The following is a 23,750-nucleotide window of genomic DNA, read 5'->3' as shown; positions in this document are numbered from 1 at the left end:
ATCTTTTCTCTCTTAATGACCTTCTTGGTTTCCTTTTGTAAGGTTTTAAAGACTTCCCAATCCTCTGTCTTCCCACTAATTTTTGCTTCCTTGTATGCCCTCTCCTTTGCTTTAACTTTGGCTTTGACTTCTCTTGTCAGCCACGGTTGCATCCTTTTTCCACTCGAAAATTTCTTCTTTTTTGGAATATACCTGTCTTGCACATTCCTCATTTCTCGCATAAACTCCAGCCACTGTTGCTCTGCCGTCTTTCCCGCCAGTGTCTCTTTCCAGTCAACTTTGGCCAGTTCCTCTCTCATGCCACTGTAGTTTCCTTTACTCCACTGAAACACCGACACATCAGATTTCGGCTTCTCTTTTTCTAATTTCACAGTGAACTCAATCATGTTATGATCACTGCCTCCTAAGGGTTCTTTCACCTCAATCTCTCCAATTACCTCCGGTTCATTACACAATACCCAATCCAGTACAACCGATCCCCTCGTGGGCTCAACAACAAGCTGTTCTGAAAAGCCATCTCGCAGACATTCTACAAGTTCTCTCTCTTGAGATCCAGTGCCGACCTGATTTTTCCAATCTACTCGCATGTTAAAATCCCCCACAATTATCTTAACACTGCCCTTCTGACAAGCCTTTTCTATTTCCAGTTGTAATTTGTAGTCCACATCCCTGCAGCTGTTTGGAGGCCTATAAATAACTGCCATCAGGGTCCTTTTACCCCTGCTATTCCTCAGCTCAACCCATAAAGATTCTGCACCTTCCGATCCTATATCACCTCTTTCTAATGATTTAATATCATTTCTTACCAATAAAGCCACGCCTCCCCCTCTGCCTACCTTCCTATCCTTCCGATACACTGTGTATCCTTGGACGTTCAGTTTCCAGAGACATGCATCCTTTAGCCAGGTCTCAGTGATGGCCACAATATCATACCTGCCAATCTGTAGCTGTACAACAAGATCATCCACCTTATTCCTTATGCTGTGTGCATTTAAGTACAACACCTTAAGACCAGTATTTGATACTTTTTGCTTTGATTTCACTGCAACTTTATTGCACTGTAACTCATCCCAATGGCTACACATTTGCCCCATCACCTGCCTGTCTTTCCTGACATCTTTACTGCTCACTATCTTAGATTTATTTCTGTTTTCTGTTTTCCCCTTCCTCCGCTCTATCATTTCGGTTCCCATATAATTATACAGACCTGTAATTACAGATAATTGCAAAAGATAGCTAGTCCTTAAATACATCTTAAAAAGTCGATCCTCCAATTGACTGTTAAAAGTAATTTTATGCCAAAGCTTATCCAATTTTGCCAGACTTTCAGCAAACTAATTTCAAAATACAAGATCCTATATTTACTGATGTCAGAAAAAAACCCATTTGCTTGTCAAAGACATACCAATCATTCCCAAAATCGACTTAAAGTATTCCAAGTCCTCAAGCATTTCACTGGATATAAAAGTTTCCAATGGTTGAAGAATTCAAGTGTTGAACATAACACAATGGTATTTGAAACAAGGACATTTTGCCCCCATATGATCTAAGTTAGATGGTTTCTTTACCGACAATGGTAAATGGACAATGCTTTCTGCTAATTCTGCGTGATTGTCCTGGAGGTTTCATCAGGGTATTTGGCAAAATTTCTAATAGTACGTAATCTTTGCAAATATTCAGCTAAAATGATTTCTCCAATAAATGTTTCATCTCATGCTCATTCTTTCAAATAAGGAGCCAAACATATTGATGCACGATGGCGGCTATATGTCATTCGGAGTTTGAGAAGATTTGGTTTGTCACCAAAAACACTTGAAAATTTCTACAGATGTACCATGAAGAGCATTCTAACTAGCTGCATCACCGCCTGGTACGGTAGGTGGGGGGGGGGGAGTGGGTGCTACTTAACAGGATCGAAGGAAGCTGCAGAGAGTTGTGAACTCAGTCAGCTCCATCATGGGCACTGGCCTCCACGGTATCCAGGTCATCTTCAAGGAGTGATGCCTCAAAAAGGCAGTGTCCATCATTAAGGACCCCCATCACCCAGGTCAAGCCTTGTTCTCATTGCAGCTACAAGTACATGAAACCTGCTCTAGGCATTTAAAAACAATATTCTACCCAAAATGACGTCTTTAATTAATCTGACCAAAATATGACAATTCGCAGACAAATAGTGATGAATCTACATAACAAGAAGTACAATGTGATCTAGTACTCCCAGCGTGATTAGAGCATAAGATGGTAAGATATAGGAGTGGAATTAGGCTATCTGGCTCATGGCTGATCCATGGTTATTAATTATAACCATTTCAGATGGGGCAGTTAACTCTGGCCAGAATGGAAACTCAATCCAATGCCTACAAAATGCAGCTATACACAATGTTGTGTGATTACACGCCAGCAAGGGAAACACCGTAAAACGATTTGCTACTAATTTAGCAAAATATATTTCAATTGAAAGGCATCATTATTGAAAACAGTTAATATAGACTTAGTTGCAATGGTTGCTTCACAGCTGGTATGGAAACACCAATGCTCAGGGATCAAAAAGTCTACAACCCAGTCCATCAAGGGCAGAGCCCTCCTCCCCTTGAGCACATTTACATGGAGCTCTGTCATAGGAAAGCAGCATTCATCACCAAGGACCCCCACCATCCAGGCCGTATGCCTTCTTCTTACTACTACCATCAGGCAGGAGGTTCAGAGGTCTTAGGTCCCACACCACCAGGTTCAGGAGCAGTTATTACCCTACAACCATCGGGCTCCCGAACTGGATGTTTTACTTCACTCATCACTACTCTGATCTGATTATAAGACTTACTTTCACGGACTCTAGAACTCATGTTTTCAGTATTTATTTTTCTTTGAACAATCTGTCTTCATTTGCACATTAGTTGTTTGTCAGCATTTATGAGTAGTTTTTTTTGGCAAATCCTATTTTTTTAAATTTTTCTGTAAATTCCTGCAAGAAAATTAATCTCAGGGTTGAATGTGGTAACATATACGTATTTTGATAATAAATTTACTTTGAACTTTGAGTAATTTGCAGAGGAATAAATGTATTAATTATAATTACTACTTTCTGCTGCATGAGCCCTATAAAAAGGCAACATAATACTGATAATATCAATGCAAGAGTCAGGTGGCTCATCATTAATGAAAAATCACAGCCTGTTCTGTAGACTTTTTCCTTGTATGGACAGTTGTATCATACGACTGTGAAGCTGTTGGTAATCTTGAAAGGCTTCTACGCTCATCATAAGTGGGTGCCAATAATTACAAAAGCAACTAGGCACATAGCCTTACTAATCAAACTCTTCTGAGTTATACACTTCAAAGCCAGTACAGAGCAACGACCAAACAAAAGATCAGATGTGCGTTGCAAGTATCAAAAACATTACTGCTGTGGACCTGATTAAAAATTAGCGAAAGCCTGGAACACAGCAAATCTTCAGACATCACGTCTCAGAGTTGAAGTGGAGAACAGCAATATTAAAGAGCAGGTTGGCATCCACAGTTATTATACCCACCCTTCCATATCTTGAGCTAATTAAGACATTCTGAATCATCTTTCAAATTGAAAACACAAGTATTTAGAGTTTAACCACTTTCATTACGAATCTCTAATTAGATTTCTGTTATTAATTATGCATAATTCTTTATACAATACAACCATTAAAAGGGAACTTGCGTTTCTTTGATGCAATGTCAGCACAATAAGATTGTTCATCATTATTAAGTCCTCCAGCTGGTTTCCAGAAAATTAATTTAAAAAAGTTTCCAGACACATCATTCATGTTTTAATTTTCAGCTAAAATCAAAGTATTGAATATCAACATCCATGTTTTTTTGCAACAAGGTGGAAAATAAAACATAATAAGGTGGAATTAAGGATGGTGATGAATTGGCATACAAGAGGGAGATTGAAAGCCTGGTTCACTGGTGCTACAATAATTACCTCTCACTCAATATCAGCAAAACCAAAGATTTTGGTTATCTGATTATCGACTACAGAAGGAAGAAGCTGGAGGTCCACGTGCCAGTCCTTATAGAGGTGCCAAGAATCAGTAACTTTGAATTCCTTGGTGTTAACATATCAGAGGATCTGTCCTGAGATCAGCTCAAAAGTATCATCACAAATAAGGCATGACAGCACCTCTATTTTCTTAGAATTTTGGATGGATTCGGCCTGTCACCAAAAACTCTTGACAAGTGGACAGTGGAGTATTCTAACTGCATGTGGCCTGGTATGAAAACTCCAATGCCCACAAATGAAAAAGACTACTGTATGTGTTGGATACAGCCTGGTCCATCACAAGCAAACCTTTCCCCACCACTGAGTACATGTACATGGAGTGCTGCCATTAGAAAGCAGTATCTATCATCAGAGAATCCAGGCCATATTCTCTATCACTACTACCATTAGTCAGGAGATACAGAAGCCTTAGGTCCCACGTCACCTCAAACTTCATCATAACAAGTTTAATAGCCATTCACCTAAATATTCTCTCTCTTAAATATTCTTCTACCCCTGCTCCTCCATCCCAAGATAATAAACTGGCCTCCAATGCTATGTACATTGAACAATTTCCAAGCACAAGATCTCTCTCCAAAGCCATGAGTTCAGAATTGCTTTTGATCATAGTTCATTAGCATAGGCCAAACCAAGGTGGTGAAAAAGCATTTTAAATATACGATAAAACACATGAACATTATTTTAGAAAAACATTTACAGTTGACTTTCACTCAGCTCTATATTAAATCTGCAGGAAATGGACCGGTGGAAAGTGTCAATGGACATACCTGGAACAATGTGACTGCTGGATCACTCAGAAGCTCTTTAGGTGGTGTTTTAACTGGAAAAAAATGGGAGAGCTCTGAGAATAATGCAAAACCTCAATAAATTAATTGAACTCATCAATATTATCATATAGATTTTATTCTCAAGGCATCAACCCTATCAATTTCAAATCTATTCTCAAATAAATTTGTTATGATTTTAAAATAGTTAATAAACTATTAACTTAAAAGAAGAAGTTTTAACTCCTGCTGGAGGAACTTGGAGGGTTAAGTAGCATTTGTGGGAGGAAAGGGCCTGGTTGAAACACTGTTGTAACCCCCGGATTACTCTCTAACATTATCGTAGAAGTGATCATTTATGATACTCTTACATGTGAGCTGAACTTCACTGGCAAGCCCCACATTTATGAGTTATACCCATTGCCTTTGAGGCGGTGCCACTTTGAATCATAGCAGATGCGCTGTGATGAAGTACTTCTTAGGCCGTTAGAAATGGAGTTTCAGAAATTTAACCTGGCAATGATGAAGGGATAAGACCATAACACATGGGAACAGAATTAGGCAATACAGCCCATTGAGTCTGCTCTGGCATTCCCACATGGCTGATTTATCTTCCCTCTCAACCTCATTCTCCTGCTTTCTCTCCTAACGTTTGACACCCTCACCAATCAGAACCTCCACTTTGAATATACCAATTACTTGGCCTCCTACCCAACGACTCAGGCTAATAACCAAAGATTGTCAGAGTATCCCTTACAAGTACTGTTTAACATCGAGGATCTTTCTGGTAGATCATCACCCATATGATAGCAACTCCACTGTGATTTTTTGGTATTACAATCTTCTATACTGTGATGATTCAATAATGTTTATTTCCCCAAAAGAGCTGAATTCAAAACCATGGCTGAATAACTTTCTTCTGTCAAATAATTATCAATCATTTGTTTTCCATTGCAAGCACCCACGATGGCCTCATTTCAGAATAACCATTGGGAATTTCTCAGTATTATAAGTGTTTTAACTAACGATTTGCTGGTCTTTTCAGTGTTTTTAGTGGTGAAGATATTTATTATTGCTAAATGAGCGGGCAGAACACAGGCCATTCATCTTCCACACTCCCTAACAATGCAACTCTGCCTCTATCCTTGATTTTTCTTAATTTAGTAAAAAGGCACGGAATAGATCTTTTTGGCCTTTTGAGCCACGCCACCAGCAACTCCCAAACTAACCCCTGCCAAACCATGTGACAATTTACCGTCGCAAACAAGAGAAAATCTGCAGATGCTGGAAATCCAAGCAACACACACAAAATGCTGGAGGAGATCAGCAGGCCAGGCAGTGTCTACAGAAAAAAGAACAGTTGATGTTTCAGGCTCAAAACCCTTCAGCAGGACAATTTACAATGACCAATCAACCTACTAACCGGTAGGTACGCCTTTGAACTGAGGGATGAAACCGGAGCTCCCGGAGGAAACCAACGCATTCCACGGGGAGGATGCACAAACCCTTTACAGAGGATGCCAGGACTGGACCCCGAACTCTGTTGCCCTGGGCTGTAATAGCATTGCGCTAACTGCTATGCTGTCATGGCGATCCCATGTGGTTGTGTGTCATGCCAGTTGGCTCTGTGGTCAGCTTGCCAGCAATCATCAGGACAGCGCTGCAGTTTTGCAAGGAGAAGCCCATGACATCGGTGTGCAATGTTCACAGGTTTCAGAGGCTGCAGCTGAAGCAAGTGTAGCACCTGACTGCCCCTGCTGTCACGACAAGTCTACTCGCAGATCAGAAGAGCAAAACCTCATCTCCCATCTGGATGACCTCCAACCTGATGGCATAAACATCAATATCTCTAACTTCTGGTAACTTTTCCCCCTTTCCTTTCTCTCTTTTTCCATTCCCCGTCTGGCTCCCCTCTTACCCCTTTTCAGCTCCTCACTCCCCCATCATCTCTACCTGGTGCCCCTCCTCCTTCCTTTTTCTCCAGCCCTTTACTTCCTCTACCTATCACCTCCCACCTTCTTACCTCATCCCACCTCCCTCACCCACCCATCTTCCTCCTGGTTTTACCTATCTCCTTCCAGCTTGTATGTCCCCCCACGCCCCCGCCATCTTCTTATGTTGGCTTCTTCCTCCTTCCTTTCCAGTACTGATGAAGGGTCTTGGCCCAAAAGTTTGACTGTTTATGTTTATTCCTCTCCAACGTGCTGAGTTCCTCCAGCATTTTGTGTGTGTTACAACACTGGCTCTGTTGAGTGTCAAGCGTCGCACTGGTGTGCAGGTGACGGCTACAAGGGAGCCTTCAAATGTGACTGAAAATATCAGTATTTGGTCATGTATCGTGAAAGCAAAATATCTTCTTTGTGAATGGTTCTTGGAAGTGGCTGAGATTGCAAATTTGGCCTGCTTACAAGAAACTTGTGCACCATTAGATTACCGTAGGTCACAACATTTGATCTCTTCCAGTTTTGGACTACAAGGAGAGAAGCAGTCAAGTGGTTCACTGCAGGAGAGAAACTGTTAATCCTCGGTGCTCTTCAGATGACCTGTTTTTAAACCACATTAACATGGCGAGTAACCAAAATGAGGTCAGTCCTGAAACCCACTCAATTCTAACTGGTGAAACACTCTGACCAAATAAATGGAAACAATTATAAAAGTAAGCTTCAGCACCGCATACGGAGTCAAACTGAGGTAACGTTCAAAAAGTTTAAATGACTGCTTAAAAATGATAAATAGTTTGACTTTCGTTACAGTGATACAGCACGGAGCTGGCCCTTCCAGCCAGATAGCCCCAGCACTTTGATAAAACCTCATCTGATCATGGGACACTTTACAACAACCAATTGACCCATCTGGTACGTCTTTGGATGGTGAGAGGAAACTTGAACACCCAGGGAAAACCCAAACATTCCACGGGGGAGAAGTACAGAGGCTCCTCTCAGAAAGGCGACGGATCTGAATTCTGGGACACGCCAAGCTGTAATAGCGTTGTGCTAACCATTATGCTACCTTGGCATCCAGAACAGCCCCAAATTACTCATGGCTAAAAGACAAATAACTTACTGGAATAAGGTCTATCCTTCAATAACCCTTCTTTAACCATCGACCTTTCAGCTGAGCTTGAAAACAAAACCAGATAGTTCTGTTTAAATGGAGCACTTTATGCACATTAAAAAGGATTGTGTAGTCTCATTTTTACTGTAAAATAATTTTATGATTTAGTTTCATTCTACAAACCAGTTTCCTCAAGTCCAATGAGTGATCTCTATTTGAGAAAGATTTACTTCAGTATCATCCTTTAAGATCCACTACCAAAAATCTCATGCATTATCATTTTGAAGAATTTTCTTCAGAGAGTACATTAATCAGTTTGGTTGCAATCAGGCAACTGAAATCTATGATTTAACACAAGAGATTCTGCAGGTGCTGGAAATCCAGAGCAACACACACAGCATGCTGGAGGAACTCAGCAGGTCAGGCAGCATCTATGGAAATGAATAAACAGTCAGCGTTTCAAAAAGTCAAAGTACTTGTGGTCCAGCTTCCATCCGAAGCTTCTTTGTCATGGGGTTTCAAAACATTCACTGTTCATTTCCATTAATGCTGTCCAGTTGAGTTCCTCCAGCATTTTGTGTATGTTGCTTTGAAATCTACGACAAATGCGCATCCTCCCAAATAAAACTATCCCAGGTGCGAAGAGCCCATGGACTCAGCTGCACTTATTTTACTTACATAAATAAAATGAAATGTCTGGGTCCTTCAGATGCATCTTCACAAATTCCATCAGTGCTCCAACTGTTGGAGAAATACAAAATTAAGTAGTTTTACCAACAATGATCTCAGGAGATACTTGATTTTACAGTTATCAGTTACCATTGAAATACCAAATTACCAATGAATCTCAGAGAAAAACTTCTACAAGACCTGTAGAAACATACATGGAACAGGTCCACTGGTGCCTCATGTGCTTTGGCCTTTTGACAAGCAGTCATGTTCAGTCCCACAGTTTGACCACATAACTAGGATCCTCGTGGTCCAGTTCCATCAGCACACTTTATCATGGGGTCTGCTTACACTTTTAGGACATTATTTCAAATGCTTAGATTTGTACAAGATATGTTTTTCTTGCTCTCTCTCTCTCTTTTTCTCTTTCTCCCCCTCAGTTACTGAAGAACGGAGGGCACATGTGTATGCTCACCCTCTACCAGTACATCACCAAGGCCTGGACTGATGAGAACATCCCACAGCAATGGAGAAATGAAAACATCGTTGTCACAAGGGTGACAAGGCCATCTGCGACAATAGTAGGGGCATATCCCCCCTTTCTGTTGCTGGAAAGGTCCTGGCTAAGGTGATGCTTCAGAGACTCATCAGCAACATCACCGAGTCAATGCTGCCTGAATCGCAGTGTGGAATTAGGAAGAACAGGAGCACGATTGACATGATCTTCACAGCCCGGCAGCTTCAGGACCTGTTTACGGCCTTTGTCGACCTCTCCAAAGCATTCAACACTGTGCAAAGAGAGCTGTTATGGGATGTCCTCCTCAGGTTTGGCTGTCCCAATAAATTTGTTAACATCCTCCACCAGTTCCACGATGGGATGACTGCTCAGGTGACCATAGGAGGACAAGAGTCCGAGCCTTTCCTTGTACGCACAGGGGTGAGGCAGGGATGTGGCAGGGATGTGTGCTAGCGCCAGTGCTCTTTAACATCTTCCTCTTGTGTGTTACCAAGGTTCTCCACAACGAGATTGAAGACAGCAGCGGTGTGGCAGTGGATGTCAGATTAGATGGCAACCTCTTTGACATCAGGAGGCTTAGTGCAACCACCAAACTCCGTAGAGAGCGGGTCCTGGAGCTGCTGTATGCAGAAAACTGTGCTCTTGTGGCCCACACTCCGGAGGATCTCCAGACTGTCCTTGCTGTGGCGGTGAGAGCGTACAGCAGGATGGGGCTGACTGTCAATACCACCAAGACAGAAGTGGTTTGCCAATGGAGGCCAGTGTCCCACCCACTCTACCTGCCTTCACTGTTGGTGATGAAAAGCTGTCAGTAGTGCCATCTTTCAAATATCTGGGGAGCATTCTCTCTGAGGATAGCGGCATTGACAACGACATTCAGAGCCGCATTAAACAGGCATCAGCTGCCTTTGGGAGACTTCGGCGTAGAGTCTTTCAGAACAGGAGCCTTCGACCCTCCGCAAAGGTCACCGTATACCAAGCGGTCTGTGTCACCACCCTCCTTTATAGCTGTGAAGCTTGGGTAACCTACAGCTGTCACATCAAGTCCTTGGAGCGCTTCCACATAAGCTGCCTCCAGCGCAATTTGGGAATTACCTGGTGTGAGTGGGTGCCTCACACTGAAATACTTGTAAAGACCAACTGCAGGAGTATTGAAGCCATGATCACCCAGCATCAGCTGCAGTGGCTGGGGCACGTGATAAGGATGCCCCCATGACGGCTACCCTGCAGAGTGTTATACGGCCGGCTACATCATGGTCGACACTCAGCTGGAGGGCTGAAGAAGCGCTGTAAGGATCAGATGGAGAATGCTTTAAGGAAGTGCAAGATCAGACACGAGGACCTGGAGGATGTTGCTGCTGACCGTACCACTTGGTGACAGCTGTGTAGGGACGGGGTTCGTGTTCTGGAGATGGAAAAAACAACCAGAAGACAGCAGAAGAGAGCCAGGAGAAATGCAGCCATTGTTGCCACCACTACCACTACTACATATACATGTCCCACCTGCAACAGAGCTTGTGGGTCCAGGATAGGACTGTATAGTCATCAAAGATCTCACCATGAAAGGAGTGGACATCGTCATCGGATTTCGATGGACAACCGAGGGGGGGGGGGGGGGGGGGAGGGAGGGAGGGAGGGAGGGAGGGAGAGGGAGAGAGGGAGAGAGAGAGAGAGAGAGAGAGAGGGAGAGAGGGAGAGAGGGAGAGAGGGAGAGAGGGAGAGAGGGAGAGAGGAGAGAGAGAGAGAGAGAGAGAGAGAGAGAGAGAGAGAGAGAGAGAGAGAGAGAGAGAGAATATGTTTGTGTATTTATTTAGAGATACAGTGCAGAACAGGCCCTTTCACCATAAATGAGCCACACCACCAAGCAAGCCACCTATTTAACCCTCGTCCAATCACGGATTACTTACAATAACCAATTAACCTACTAACTGGTGTGTCTTTGGTGTGTGGGAGGAAACCAGAGCACCAGGAGGAAACCCATGCAGTTGACGGGGAGAACATCCAAACTTCCTATGGATGGCAACGGAATTGAACTTCAAACTCTGGAACGCCCCGAGCTCCAGTAGGTTAATGGTATATAAGCTTCTGTCAAAAATCCCTTTGTTTTCTTTGAAGGACTGAAGGAAAGTCTAACCAGCAGTTCAACCATCACTTACTTTTGGCGTGAATTCATAATATTCAGTCAATTATTTTAAAATACTAAACTGAAAAATGCAACATAATTAGGCACTATGATTGCACCAACAGAGGCTGCGCTTAGAACCTCAAATGAAGCTGGAAACAAGGACGTTTTGTTCTCTCAGAATAATAACAATGTGGGATTAAGTTACATACAGACCCACGATTACACCATTACATTCTTTGTCATGCTGCAGCTGAAAGAAGTCAACCTTCCACTTCTTGTGGCTGCGAGTTACCCGGAATATCAGCTTGTGTGTAAATACTTAAATGTAAAATTAACGATGCGGCCAGCTGTCACACTGGGTCAGATCATCAACCATACACTTTCAATATAGCACCATCTGTTAAGCTGGTTGGGAGGAAAAGTTTCAATGAGAGAGGAGGTTACTCAGCTGCTGACGGCCGTGTTAAATCTGCACTTCACTAGCAAGCTCATTCAGAAAATATGGGGATAATTGACATGGAGATGATCAAGTTACTTCGGTGTAACAGGAGATTTTCTTTGTAGGTTTAGACAAATTATTATTGTGACCTAAAGCAAATTTTCAACCACGTCACTTGTTCCTGAGATCCGAATAATGTAAAAAAAACCCTTCATTCTCCACCATTCAGCTCAATAATCAACAGTTTTCAATTAATTATTACAGTATCAATGTTGTGGGAAGTTAGGATGGATTATCTTCAAAAACCTGCTCAAAATGAAGCATTAACTTCAATGAAATCCAGAAGTAAGCCATAGGGTTGAGTGCAAGTATTCCAGAACAGACACCCAGTGGCCACTTTATTACTTGTACATTAATGGTCTTATTAATCTGCATTATTGCTTTCAGAGATTTGTACACCTGGCCTCTCAGGTCCCTATACCTCAACTCCAAATATTTCCAAGAAATATATTGTTTTCTCCTTCCCATTATTACAAAGTATCCTCCTATACTTAATTATATTGACTTACTTGCTGATTCTATACCTAATTTGTAAGTTCATGACTGTCCATATACACTCAATGGTCACTTTACCAGGTACACTTGCTCATTAATACAAATATCTAATCAGCCAATCATGTGGCAGCAACTCAATGCATAAAAGCATGCAGACATGGTGAAGAGGTTCAGTTGTTGTTCAGACCAAACATCAGAATGGGGAAGAAATGTGATCTCAATGACTTTGACTGTGGAATGGTTGTTGGTGCCATACAGGGTGGTTTGAGTTTCTCACAAACTGATCTCTTGGGATTTTCATGCACAACCGTCTCTAGAGCTTACAGAGAATGTGTGAAAAACAAAAAAAAAAATCCAGTAAGCGGCAGTTCAGTGGGCAAAAACACCTTGTTAATGAGAGAGGTCAGAGGAAAATGGCCAGACTGGTTCAAGCTGACAGGAAGGCGATAGTAACTCAAATAACCTCACATTACAACAGTGGTGTGCAGAAGAGCATCTCTGAACACATTAAACCTTTAAGTGATGGGCTACAGCAGCACAGGACCATGCAGAAACTCACAGTGGCCACTTTATTAGGCACAGGAGGTACTTAATAAAGTGGCCACTGAGTGGAGAAGACTACAGCATAGTACAGACCCTTTGGCCCACAAAGTTATACTGACTCTTCTAGCCTCTCGCTCCTGCGTAGCCCTCCATTTATTCTATCATCCATGTGTCTATCTAAGAGGTTGTTAAATGTCCCTAATGTATCTGTCATGACCACCACCCTGGCAGTGCATTCCGCACGCCCACCACTCTCTGTGTAACTTACTTTATTTTATTTTGTTTTTATTTAGAGATACAGCACAGTAATAAGTCTTCCTGCTCAACAAGCCTGTGCTGCCCAATTACACCCATCTGACCAATTAACCCATACATTACTGGAATGAGGGAGGAAACCGGAGCTGGAGCACCCTTTAGAATCACACACGATGGCAGGGAGATCATACAGACTGCTTACAGAGTGGCGGAAACTGAAACCGGATCACTGGTGCTGTAGGAGCGTTACGGTAAGAGCTATGCTCCTGTGCCGTCCCCATTCTGGAGCATGAGATTACAAAACATCAGCATGGTTCAGTGACAGCGTTATAAGCCAAGTTAGAAAGTTGCCGCTCCGATCATGTGCACACAGTTTAGGCTGACGCTCTGAAGCAAGCTGCAAATCAGTCCCTTGCTTCATAAGACAGAAAAGTCAGTCACAATCAGGTGGCCATCAGAAATCTGCTCAACGATTTAGCCGGAGTTTCAAAGTAGCAAACTGATACCATTGTGCCAGCAACAAAAGGATTCAGGCCTTTGATGGCTGGGCGTAAGAAGCAGCAGCTGCATGTTTCCAGGCCGGTATCAAGTGCAACAATGAGAAATGCTATAGTGAGAGAGACATTGCCTTTTGGCTCCAAGAGACAGCTGAGGGATTCAGACATCAGAGGCAGGTGTGGCATACTGCACAGAACACCCTATTGGTTTCTGACCAGTGTGCATCCCTCTGCTTTCTACACCATACTTGTCATCTGTTCACTGATCCCACTACTGTCAGTTGTGTGGAAAATTATCAGCACGTGCATTACTTTATAAATGATTATATGTCCAAACCTGGTCGTCAAGTGCCTTAGAGCATCTCCAGGTTCAAAAGTTCAAAGTTCAAGTAAATTTATTATCAAACTACATATATGTCACCATAAACAACCCTGAGGTTTGTTTTCCTGCAGGCATTCACAGAACAAAGAAATACAACAGTATCAATGAAAAACTACACACAAAGACTGACAAACAACATGAAAAAAAGAAAAACTGCAAATACAGAAAAAGTTCAAAGTATATTTATTATCAAAGTATGTACAAATTATACAACTTTGTGATTTGTCTCCTTACAGGCAGTCACAAAGCAAGAAACCCGAACGAACCCATAAAAAAAGACTAACAAACACCCCGTGCGCAGAGAGAAAAATAAAACACAAATTGTGCAAAGAAAAAGGCAGGCAACAGCATTCAGAACGAACGTGAGTCCGTAGAGACGAAGCCCGGAGCACGCTCACAGTTCATCACACAGCGAAGCAAAACATCGTGGAGCTCGCAGACACGAAGCCCGGAACAGCCGGAGCAAGCCCACAGCCTTAGAGCCGCAGAGTGCGAAGTAAATGCTGTGGAGCAATGAGTAGAACTGGCCCGGCCCAAAGAATAAAAACAAGCAATAAATAAATAAATGAATGAAAAATACTAAGAACATTAGCTACAGAGTCCTTGAAAATGAGTTTATAGGTTGTGGAATCAGTGCAGTGTTAAGGTGAATGAAGTCATCCATGCTGGTTCAGGGAGCCTGATGGTTAGAGGGTAATATGAAGGTGTGAAGTTACTATGTAAGTGTATGCTTAATTAAAACTATTTTCCCTTCATGACGTATCTTTTAACTTTAGCTGTTGCTAACATCAATGAATTCCATTTTAAAACCATGTTTGAAAAACGAATTTATGCACAGCTGCTTCAAGATTATTTATGTTTCAGCACATATAATGCTGTATTTTTCTCATTATATTTTCAACCGAGTGGTATATAATAATCCAATTCAACATTAAAAATGCAACAGGAGAAGGGAAACATCTAAGGAATTTTTAACAACCATTGCTGGAAGTCTCTAATAAAATCCATCCAATACAACAAGAGAGGGATAGACTTCAAAGGCAAGTGGAAGTTCACAAAATGTCTGACCCTTGATTTAATCATTTTAACACTTAACAACATCCATAAGCTTACACAGTTTCTTTCACATTATATGATGATGTGTATACTTATGTTAGCAACACTGCAACTATATAAGCTAAATTTATAATATACTGTATATTTTTGGAAATAACATTGAAAATTAAATTTAACCACAGTTTATGCCAAGTGTTAATGCAGAATCTAAAGGGTTAAGAGGTTATTTGCCATTACTGCTACAATGCCTGGCAGCTCATTGAGAAAAAAAGCACCGTTTGGTACAGTATTTACCCTTTGTTTTTAAAAAAGGAGAAATTCCAGACGTTCTTCCTCAAATACAACTGCCAGTATTGGCACACAGAAAAGCTGTTCTTGTAACAACTTCAGAGAGCTCAACAAGTTGCATAAATGAAATATTTCATTCAAATGTCCATATCAAAACAAAACCTAATTGGACATTGTTGACAAAAAAAAACACAATTCCTTCTCAACGTGAGAACATTGTTGTTGGTGTTTAGCTCATTTTAGGACAGGCAGGAACTACAACTGGACTAAGACACAAGAGATACTGCAGGATGCTGGAAATCTAGAGCAATACACAGAATGTGCTGGAGAAGCTCGACTGGACTAAAGTCTCTTACAAACATGCAAAGTTGCTACTTGGACCTTTTCCACACGATTTAAGCTGCACTTTAACAGTACAAAAATTCTTCCACAAAAATATTGCCTTAGTTAAAAATATATATTGTGCTCAGTGAAGTCATACTCAGTCCACTCAAACAGCTCAGCTGACTTCTAAACAAACTTGTCAAATCACAGCTTTGACTCTTTTATTCACTATTCAACACAAATGAAATGTACTTATTTATTATTTAGCGATACAGCATGGTAACAGGCCCTTCTGACCCAATGAGCCTGCGCCACCCGATTACACCCATATGACTAATTAACCAACTCACCCATACGTCTTTGGAATGTGGGAGGAAACCAGAATACCCGGAGGAAACCCACATGGTCACGGGGCAAACGTACAAATTCCTTAAAGACAATGGTAGAATTGAACCCGGGTTGTAGGCGCTGTAATAGTGTTTCACTAACCACCACACTACCACGCTAGCCTAAAATTTTCTCAAAAAATCCAACAGAATACATGAAAGAGCCTCCATTTCTACCTTACATAACATTTGCAGCAAAAAAGGCTACTTGGCCCGAAAATCTAGTGCGTCGGGCAGAAACCTTGCCATTTCTTTACCATTTTGCGTCTGTTTTTACGAGACCAAGCTGCCCAAGTTGTTAGCTCGAAGCTCAACCCAGTATGAATGGAAAGCATGCAAGGAGGCGGCTGGATTCAAACCTGGGACCATTCGGCTCGAAGTCCAGTGCAGATGTTACCTCACCACCAGCCAGCTTTTGTGCTTTTAGCCAGCTTCTTTAACTATAGAACATAGAACATAGAACAGTACAGCACAGGAACAGGCCCTTCGGATCACAGGGTTGTGCCAAACCAAATAAATTAGCAATCAAATGGCCAACTTAATTACTCCCTTCTGCCTACACTATGTCCTTTTCCTTCCAACTACTTGTTTTAACTAAACCCTGTGGTACCAAGATCCTCCTTCTATCGTATAGAAGTCTAAATGAGAGTTACAGATCTGAAATGTAAATACTGTAAGTTGCTTTACAATGAAGAGCAAGAATAAGGGAAAATGATCACAACTGGAAAAAGTGATGTTTAAAAATGAGATCTGGAGGCTTGCTTTCACGCAATAATTGCAAAGAACACAGAATTAGGGGCAAAAATTCCGTAGTCATCTGGATGCTAAATTGGCAAGCTGGGTGATCACAGTATCTTTAAGGAGAGATCCAGTAATCTAAGTTGTAATTATTTTGTGATTCCCTCTCTTGATTTGAAAGTGCCCAAAACTATACTTGAACAAATGCTATTTTGAAACTGGAGATAGGGGTGGAAATTAAAAAAGAAAGGAAATAAAAGAGAAACAGGACTTGATTACTTCATTACAAAGTATTTTCACTTCTCTTGTTCATTTGCAGTCTAAATATCTATAATTTAAATTGTCAGATACAGTGGATTCCCATTAATTGGGACATGTGGGAGTTCATTATTAAGGATGAGGTCTCAGGGTACTTGGAGCACACGATAAGATAGGCTGTAGTCAGCATGGTTTCCTCAAGGGAAAATTTTACCTGACAAAGGAGAATCAGTTAATGTTGTGTACATGGATTTTCAGAAGGCCTTTGACAAGGTGCCACACATGAGGCTGCTTAATAAGCTATGAGCTATGGTATTACAGGGAAAATTCTAGAATGGATAAAGCAGTGGCTGATTGGCAGGAGGCAAATTGTGAGAATAAAGGGAGCCTTTTCTGGTTGGCTGACGGTGACTAGTGGTGTTCCACAGGGATTTCTGTTGGACTGATTCTTTTTATATTATGTATCAATCATTTGGATGACTGAATTGATGGCTTTGTTGCAAAGTTTGCAGCTGATATGAAGATAGGTAGAGGGGCAGGAAGTTTTGAGGAAGTAGAGAGGCTACAGAAGGACTTCGACAGATTAGGACAATGGGCAAAGAAATAGCAGAGGAATACAGTGTTTGAAAGTGTATGGTCATGCACTTTGGTAGAAGAAATGAAAGGGTTGATTCTTTCCTAAATGGAGAGAAAACACAAAAATCTGAGGCACAACAGGACTTGGGAGTCCTTGTGCAGGATTCCCTGAAGTTTAATTTGCAGGCTGAGTCTGTGGTAAGGAAGGCAAATGCAATGTTAGCATTCATTTCAAGAGGACTAGAATATAAAAACGAGGATGTATTGTTGAGACTTTATAAATCACTAGTGAGGCCTTACTTGGAGTATTGCGAGTAGCTTTAGGCCCCTCATCTTAGAAATGAGGTGCTGATAATAGAGAGGATTCAAAGACGGTTTATGGAAATAATTCCAGGATTGAATGGCTTGTCAAATGAAGAGTGTCTGATGGCTCTGGGCCTGTATTCACTTGAATTCAGAAGAATGAGAGGTGACCTCCTTGAAACCTATCGAATGGTGAAAGGTCTTGATAGAGTGGATGTGGAGAGGACGTTTCCTGTGGTGGGAGAGTCTAAGACCAGAGGGGTGTACTTTTAAAATGCAGATGAGGAGGAATTTATTTAGCCAGAGTAGTGAATCTGTGGAATTCTTTGCCACAGGCAACTGTGGAAGTCAACTTTTTATGTATTTTTAAGGCAAAGGTTGATAGATTCTTGATTGTTCAGGGCATGAAGGGATACGGGGAGAAGGCAGGAGACTGGGGTTGAGAGGAAAACTGGGTCAGCCACGATGAAATGATGGAGCAGACTCAATGGACCAACTGGCCTAATTCTGCTCCTGTATCTTATGGTCTTATATTATGGTCAGTACATCTTGACCCAATTAACTGTCTACCCCAGTTAGCTAAAGTTTCATGGAAATAGTTAAGAAGGCATAAAAAAGAAACTACTGTTTAGTGGAGGAACAAATTATGTATTTATATGACATACAGAACAAATTAGAACACTGCCAATTCTACTACAGTGCTATAAAATTGTGTATTAGTTTCTAATCTTCTCCGTGGATTGTCACCTTGTCGTGGTGGAGAGGCTTATGTGGTCCTGTGATCTCGAGAGCGATGCCGTCTGGAGCTATGCTCCTGGTAGGGGCACCCATGGCAGTAAGGTCAAGGGTGAGGTCCCTGACAAAGAACAATCCAACCAAGACCTCAACGGTGGAACAGGCGGCCAAAGTTACTTCGAACTCAACGGCTGTGAGGGCGGATGAAGGCTGCATCAAATCCATCAGCTCCAATCGTCGTGGTTTCCATGCCATTGGAATCAGTTGGTTGATTTGTGAAGTGTCATGTGCCTCTTGGAGTGCAACATCAAGTACACGTTAAACAAATACACGCACAGGCATCTTCGCTCTATGGGTCACTTCTTCAGAACGAAGACCATCATCTCCTCGACCTCAAGGGATAGCCACGATGACGATTAGTTTCTAATAGATATTGACAGGGGAATTCATCCAGTGTACGCTGATGTGTTCTTTGATTTCACAGTAAATGAACAAGATCAGTGCAACATCTAGGGCAGATAATGGACTGCCTTCATACAATGCTATCAACGATTACATTCTCCAAATCTTCATTTCAAGATTATTGCTAATACCTTCAAGTTCTTCGTAGTTTGTAACTTGGTACATTTTCACTCTCGATTGTTTCTGAATGCTTGAAAGCACAGTGAGCAAAATAGTTCTGAATTTCTTGTCAACTGTCAGTGACGAAAATCACTGCTTTTTGAACACATACACATGTAACTGACCCTATTTAAAAACTGTTTGCTCCAACCATGGTGTAGTGCCCAACAGCCACACAAATGCACGCAGTTGACACTAGTCAGAAACTGTTCAAGCAAGTCTCCTGTCCCAATTATGCGGTATAGTGTCCCAAATAAATGGAGGGAATCAATGCTATTTTCTGAATTAGTTTTTGTTCTTTAAAAGTTATCCCAAATAAGCGGCTACCCCAATTAACCACCGACCCAATTAACTGCGATAAATAAATTCTACATTACAAGCCTGAAGGAAAAATGCTATATAAACTCTTAGTTGCATGCTGGTTCAAAATAAACCCACAATGTCTCTTTGTAACCTTGCAACGAAATATATACAATATTATGCCAGGATATCTTATCCTCTGATTTTCCTTCTGAACCTAAACAATTTATATATTTGGCACAAGAACTGGAGCTGTTTGTACATTCTAGGATTTGGTTCATCAAGGACACTCACTATCCAGGCCATGCTTTCCTCTCACAGCTGCCATCAGGAAAAAGGTACAGGAGCCTCAAGACTTACACCACCAGATTCAGGAACGCTTATTACCCCTCAATCATCAGGCTCTTGAACCAGAGAGGATAACTTCACTTGATCTGTCACTACAACTTAAGAAATTCACTTTCATGGACTCTTCATTTCATGTTCTCGATATTTACTGCCTATTTATTTTTTATTATTATTAATTTTTCTCTTTTGTATTTGCACAATTTGGATGCAGTCTTTCATTAATTCCATTATGTTTCTTGGATTTACTGTGTATGGCCGCAAGAAAACAAATCTCAGGATTGTATATGGTGACATATATGTGCTTTGATAATTTTATTTTGACCTTTGTTGTGGTTACATCAGAGGTTAATTGCAAAAAATCTGGACTATAATTCAAATTTACCTACTTTTGGTGTTCAAGAAAGCAGATTGAATGGCAGGATCGAAAACATTCGTGCAAGTGTTGAATGACCACAAGAATGTGGATAGCTAGCTTCATTTTAACAGCCATTCTGCTCTTAGCAACAAGCAACACTATTTCCAGTGGGACACACCACAGCTGAAACCAGACAGGAAGGGTGGAATCATTGGGTTCCGTACTTGTGGGTCTGGAGTAGCTGAAATGCTTCTCCCATTCTTATTGATAAATTGGCTCCACCAAACACCCAGCAATCAGACCATAGGACGCACAGTAGGAGCAGAATTAGACCATTCGGCCCATTGAGTCAGCCATGATTGAATGGTGCACACTGGATGGGCTCAATGGTCTAATTCTGCTCCTACAGGATGACTTATAGAACCTGTTCCACCATTCCATCTTGGCTGATTTATTTTCCCTCCCAACCCCATTCTCCTCTCATCTCCCCATAAACTTTGACACATTTACTAATCAAGAGCCTATCATACTCCACTTTAAATATACCCAATGGCCTGGCCTCCACAGTCATCTCTGCCAATGCATTCCACACATTCACCATTTTCTGGCTAAAGAAATTCCTCCTCATCTCTGCTCTAAAGAGACATAATCTATTCTAAGATTGTGCCTGCTGGTCCTAGACTTTCCCACTATAGGAGACATCTACTCTCATGTCCACTTTATCTAGCCCTTTCAATACTTGGCAATTTCAATGAGATCCTCCCCCATTCTTCTAAACCCCAGTGAGTACAGGCCCAGGGCCATCAAATGCTCCTCATATGTTAATTCTTTCATTTCCAGGATCATTCTCGTAAACCTCTTCTGAACCCTCTCTAATGCCAGCACACCCTTTCTAAGATAGGGGACCCAAATCTGCTCACAAGACTCCAAATATGGTCTGACCATGCCTTATAAAGTCTTAGTCTGTCTGCCCCTCCATCATTGTTTGACCATCCTGGATCAGAGAGGATGTCTTATGAGGAAAAGTTGAACAAGCTTGTGCTTTTCTCTTTGGAGTGGAGAAGAGTGAGAGGTGATTTGAGGGAGGTGTACAAGATGAAAAGACAGATATAGAGTGGAAAGCCAAAGTCTTTTTCCCAGGGTGGAAATGTCCAATATGGGGGGACATATTTAGGGTGTATGGAGGAGAGTATAGGGGGAGATGTGAAAGGTGTTTTTTTTCTGTGTTTTAGGTGCTTTCAATGCACTGCCAGGAGTGGTGTAGAGCCAGACACACTGGGAACATTTAAGACATTCTTAGATAGATAGAAAGATGAAAGATAAATGGAGGGCTATGTGGGAGGGAAGGGTTAGGTTGAATTAGAATAGCTTAAAGAGCTGGCACAACATCGTGTACCGTTCTATGTTCTATTACTCGTGCCCTTCCCCTCCACAAGGGCCAGGAGGAACACATACATTACTTCCTTACACTTTGATATTCTGATGCATGTTTCCCCATTAAGGCATCTTATCAGACAGACTGTTTGTGGCAACAGCCCCTACATAAAGTCTTAAATTTCACAAGATACCAACCACCTTTCTCAACCACACAATATTACCCCATGTTCCCTGAACTGCAACATCACCCAACTTTATCTTGCAGACCCTCTCTCCCCTGTGCACAACTCAATTCCAAGGCCACACAGTTTATCAGGTGGCTAATAAACTCACTTTCTGAACAGTAGCACAATTTACACATGAAGCATTTTTCACAGCTAACCTCAATGATGGGTGGCAGGGAGGATATACATCTCTACCGAAGGGGGTGTAAGGTACTCCCTCCCCCTGCTGGCCTGCAGGTCACCCTTGGGCAAAGTGTAACCATCTCCCTTCCTCCCCCCAATCAGGGTCACGTGAAGCCATGATATGCTGGTGCATATCATAAGTCCTAGTTATGTGACCACTGACGCCAGGCAGAAGATCTCTGAAGATTATTGATAATGGTAGGGGTCACCCATCTTATAAGGACACTGCCTACAAGAAGGCAATGGCAAATCACTTCTGTAGAAAAGTTTGCCAAGAACATTTATGGTCATGAAAAGACCATGACTGCCCGCATCATACAACAGTACATAACAAATGAATGGTCCTCAATGAGTACATTGAAGCTAAAGTTACCTCACTGGTTCAGACTAGTCACTTCAGAATATTGCTCTACAAATGTATCACCAATAAGCTAGTGGAAGCAATCAAGCTGATGAACAAGCAATGTAAAATTAGACAAACTTGATTCCAGGAAAATAGAAGATGGTTTGGCAGCTTTTAGCCGAACATCTCCACAAGACTCCTTCAGTTTGATGCACACATTCAAATGATTTTAAAGAGCCCCAAGACTCAAGTTATGACTGTTTAAGGAATCTATAAATTTACAGATAGGAAAATAATTTTCCAGTGGTTTTCTCCATCGCAGAGGCATTCTGTGGATGAATGCTTCAAGTGTTGCCAATCCTCCGCATTTATGATAAAGCTATAGCAAATTGCCTTTGTTCCAAAAAGTCTCTTCTGGAAAGTGCTAAAACTTCACGCCATCTTAAAAATGTCATCCCCAAGACAGCTAATCAATCAACCATTCCAGTTAGCCTCTCATCCCCTCTATCTATTACATCAGTCACTGCAAGGCACTGCACTGTAAACACTTTAAACTACTCTTTACAATGTTGTTTACATGGTATATACATTAGATTAGATTATGAGAACACTCAGTCCTCTTTTATTGTCATTTAGAAATGCATACATGCATTTATGCACATTTGCATATGCATTTATGCACATTTTATTCCATATCTGTACTTCTAACTTTATTTTTATACAATTCCTTGTTCTTTATAATTGTTGAATGTTGTTTTGCACATTGCGTCAAGTCACACCAGAAAATTCCTAACACATGTAAATGTATCTGACTAATAAAACTGATCCTTAACATGCTTCAAATGGTCAATGTTATGTTTAAAGCTCTTTGTGATAGACGTTTAAAGTTAGGAAAATAAAGCAGTTTTAGAATTGCTGCTTTTTCCCTAGTTTCAAGGGAAAAACACAAAAGTATGAACATGGATAAACATTACTTTTGGCCCAAGTTAAGGATTGATATCAAAGTGCTGACATCAAGTTTTATATCAGTAGCAGATATAAGCATGGTTTTCAAAGTTCAAAGTAAATTTCTTATCAAAGTACATATATGTCACCATATACAATGCTCAGATTAATTTTCTTGGGGCATACCCAATAGATCTATAGAATAATAACCATAACAGAATCAATGAAAGACTGCCCAACTAGGGCATTCAACCAGAGTGCAGAAGACAACAAATGGTGCAAATACAAAAATAAGAAATAACAATAAAAATTAAGCAATAAATATTAAGAACATGAGATAAAGAGTCCTTTAAAGTGATCCATAGATTGTGGGAACATTTCAGTGACAGGGCAAGTGAAATTGAGTGAGGCTATCCCCTTTAGTTCCATGTCAGCAAAAACTTAATCTCTAGTTGGCACAAAGCAAATAGGAGTCAGTTAAGTCTATGTAAATTTGTTATCAAAGTATGTATATGTGACCATATACTACCTAGAGATCCATCTTCTTGCAGGCA

The 23,750-nt window shown here is 41.3% G+C and overlaps 1 protein-coding gene across 1 annotated transcript in view; it reads right to left on the bottom strand.

Moving 5' to 3' along the window:
- Positions 1 to 23,750, bottom strand: part of aspscr1 (ASPSCR1 tether for SLC2A4, UBX domain containing) — a 313,012-nt gene that overhangs the window by 102,556 nt on the left and 186,706 nt on the right. The window contains exons 12-13 of the mRNA XM_063030554.1: positions 8,533 to 8,595; positions 4,804 to 4,856 (exon numbers count right to left, since the gene is read on the bottom strand). Of these exons, the coding sequence (XP_062886624.1) occupies positions 4,804 to 4,856; positions 8,533 to 8,595 (116 nt within the window). The remainder of the gene's footprint in view (positions 1 to 4,803; positions 4,857 to 8,532; positions 8,596 to 23,750) is intronic.

Source organism: Mobula hypostoma, chromosome 22 (genome assembly GCF_963921235.1).
Source record: "Mobula hypostoma chromosome 22, sMobHyp1.1, whole genome shotgun sequence".
Lineage (NCBI taxonomy): Eukaryota > Metazoa > Chordata > Chondrichthyes > Myliobatiformes > Myliobatidae > Mobula > Mobula hypostoma.
This window is presented reverse-complemented; position numbering and strand designations above follow the sequence as displayed.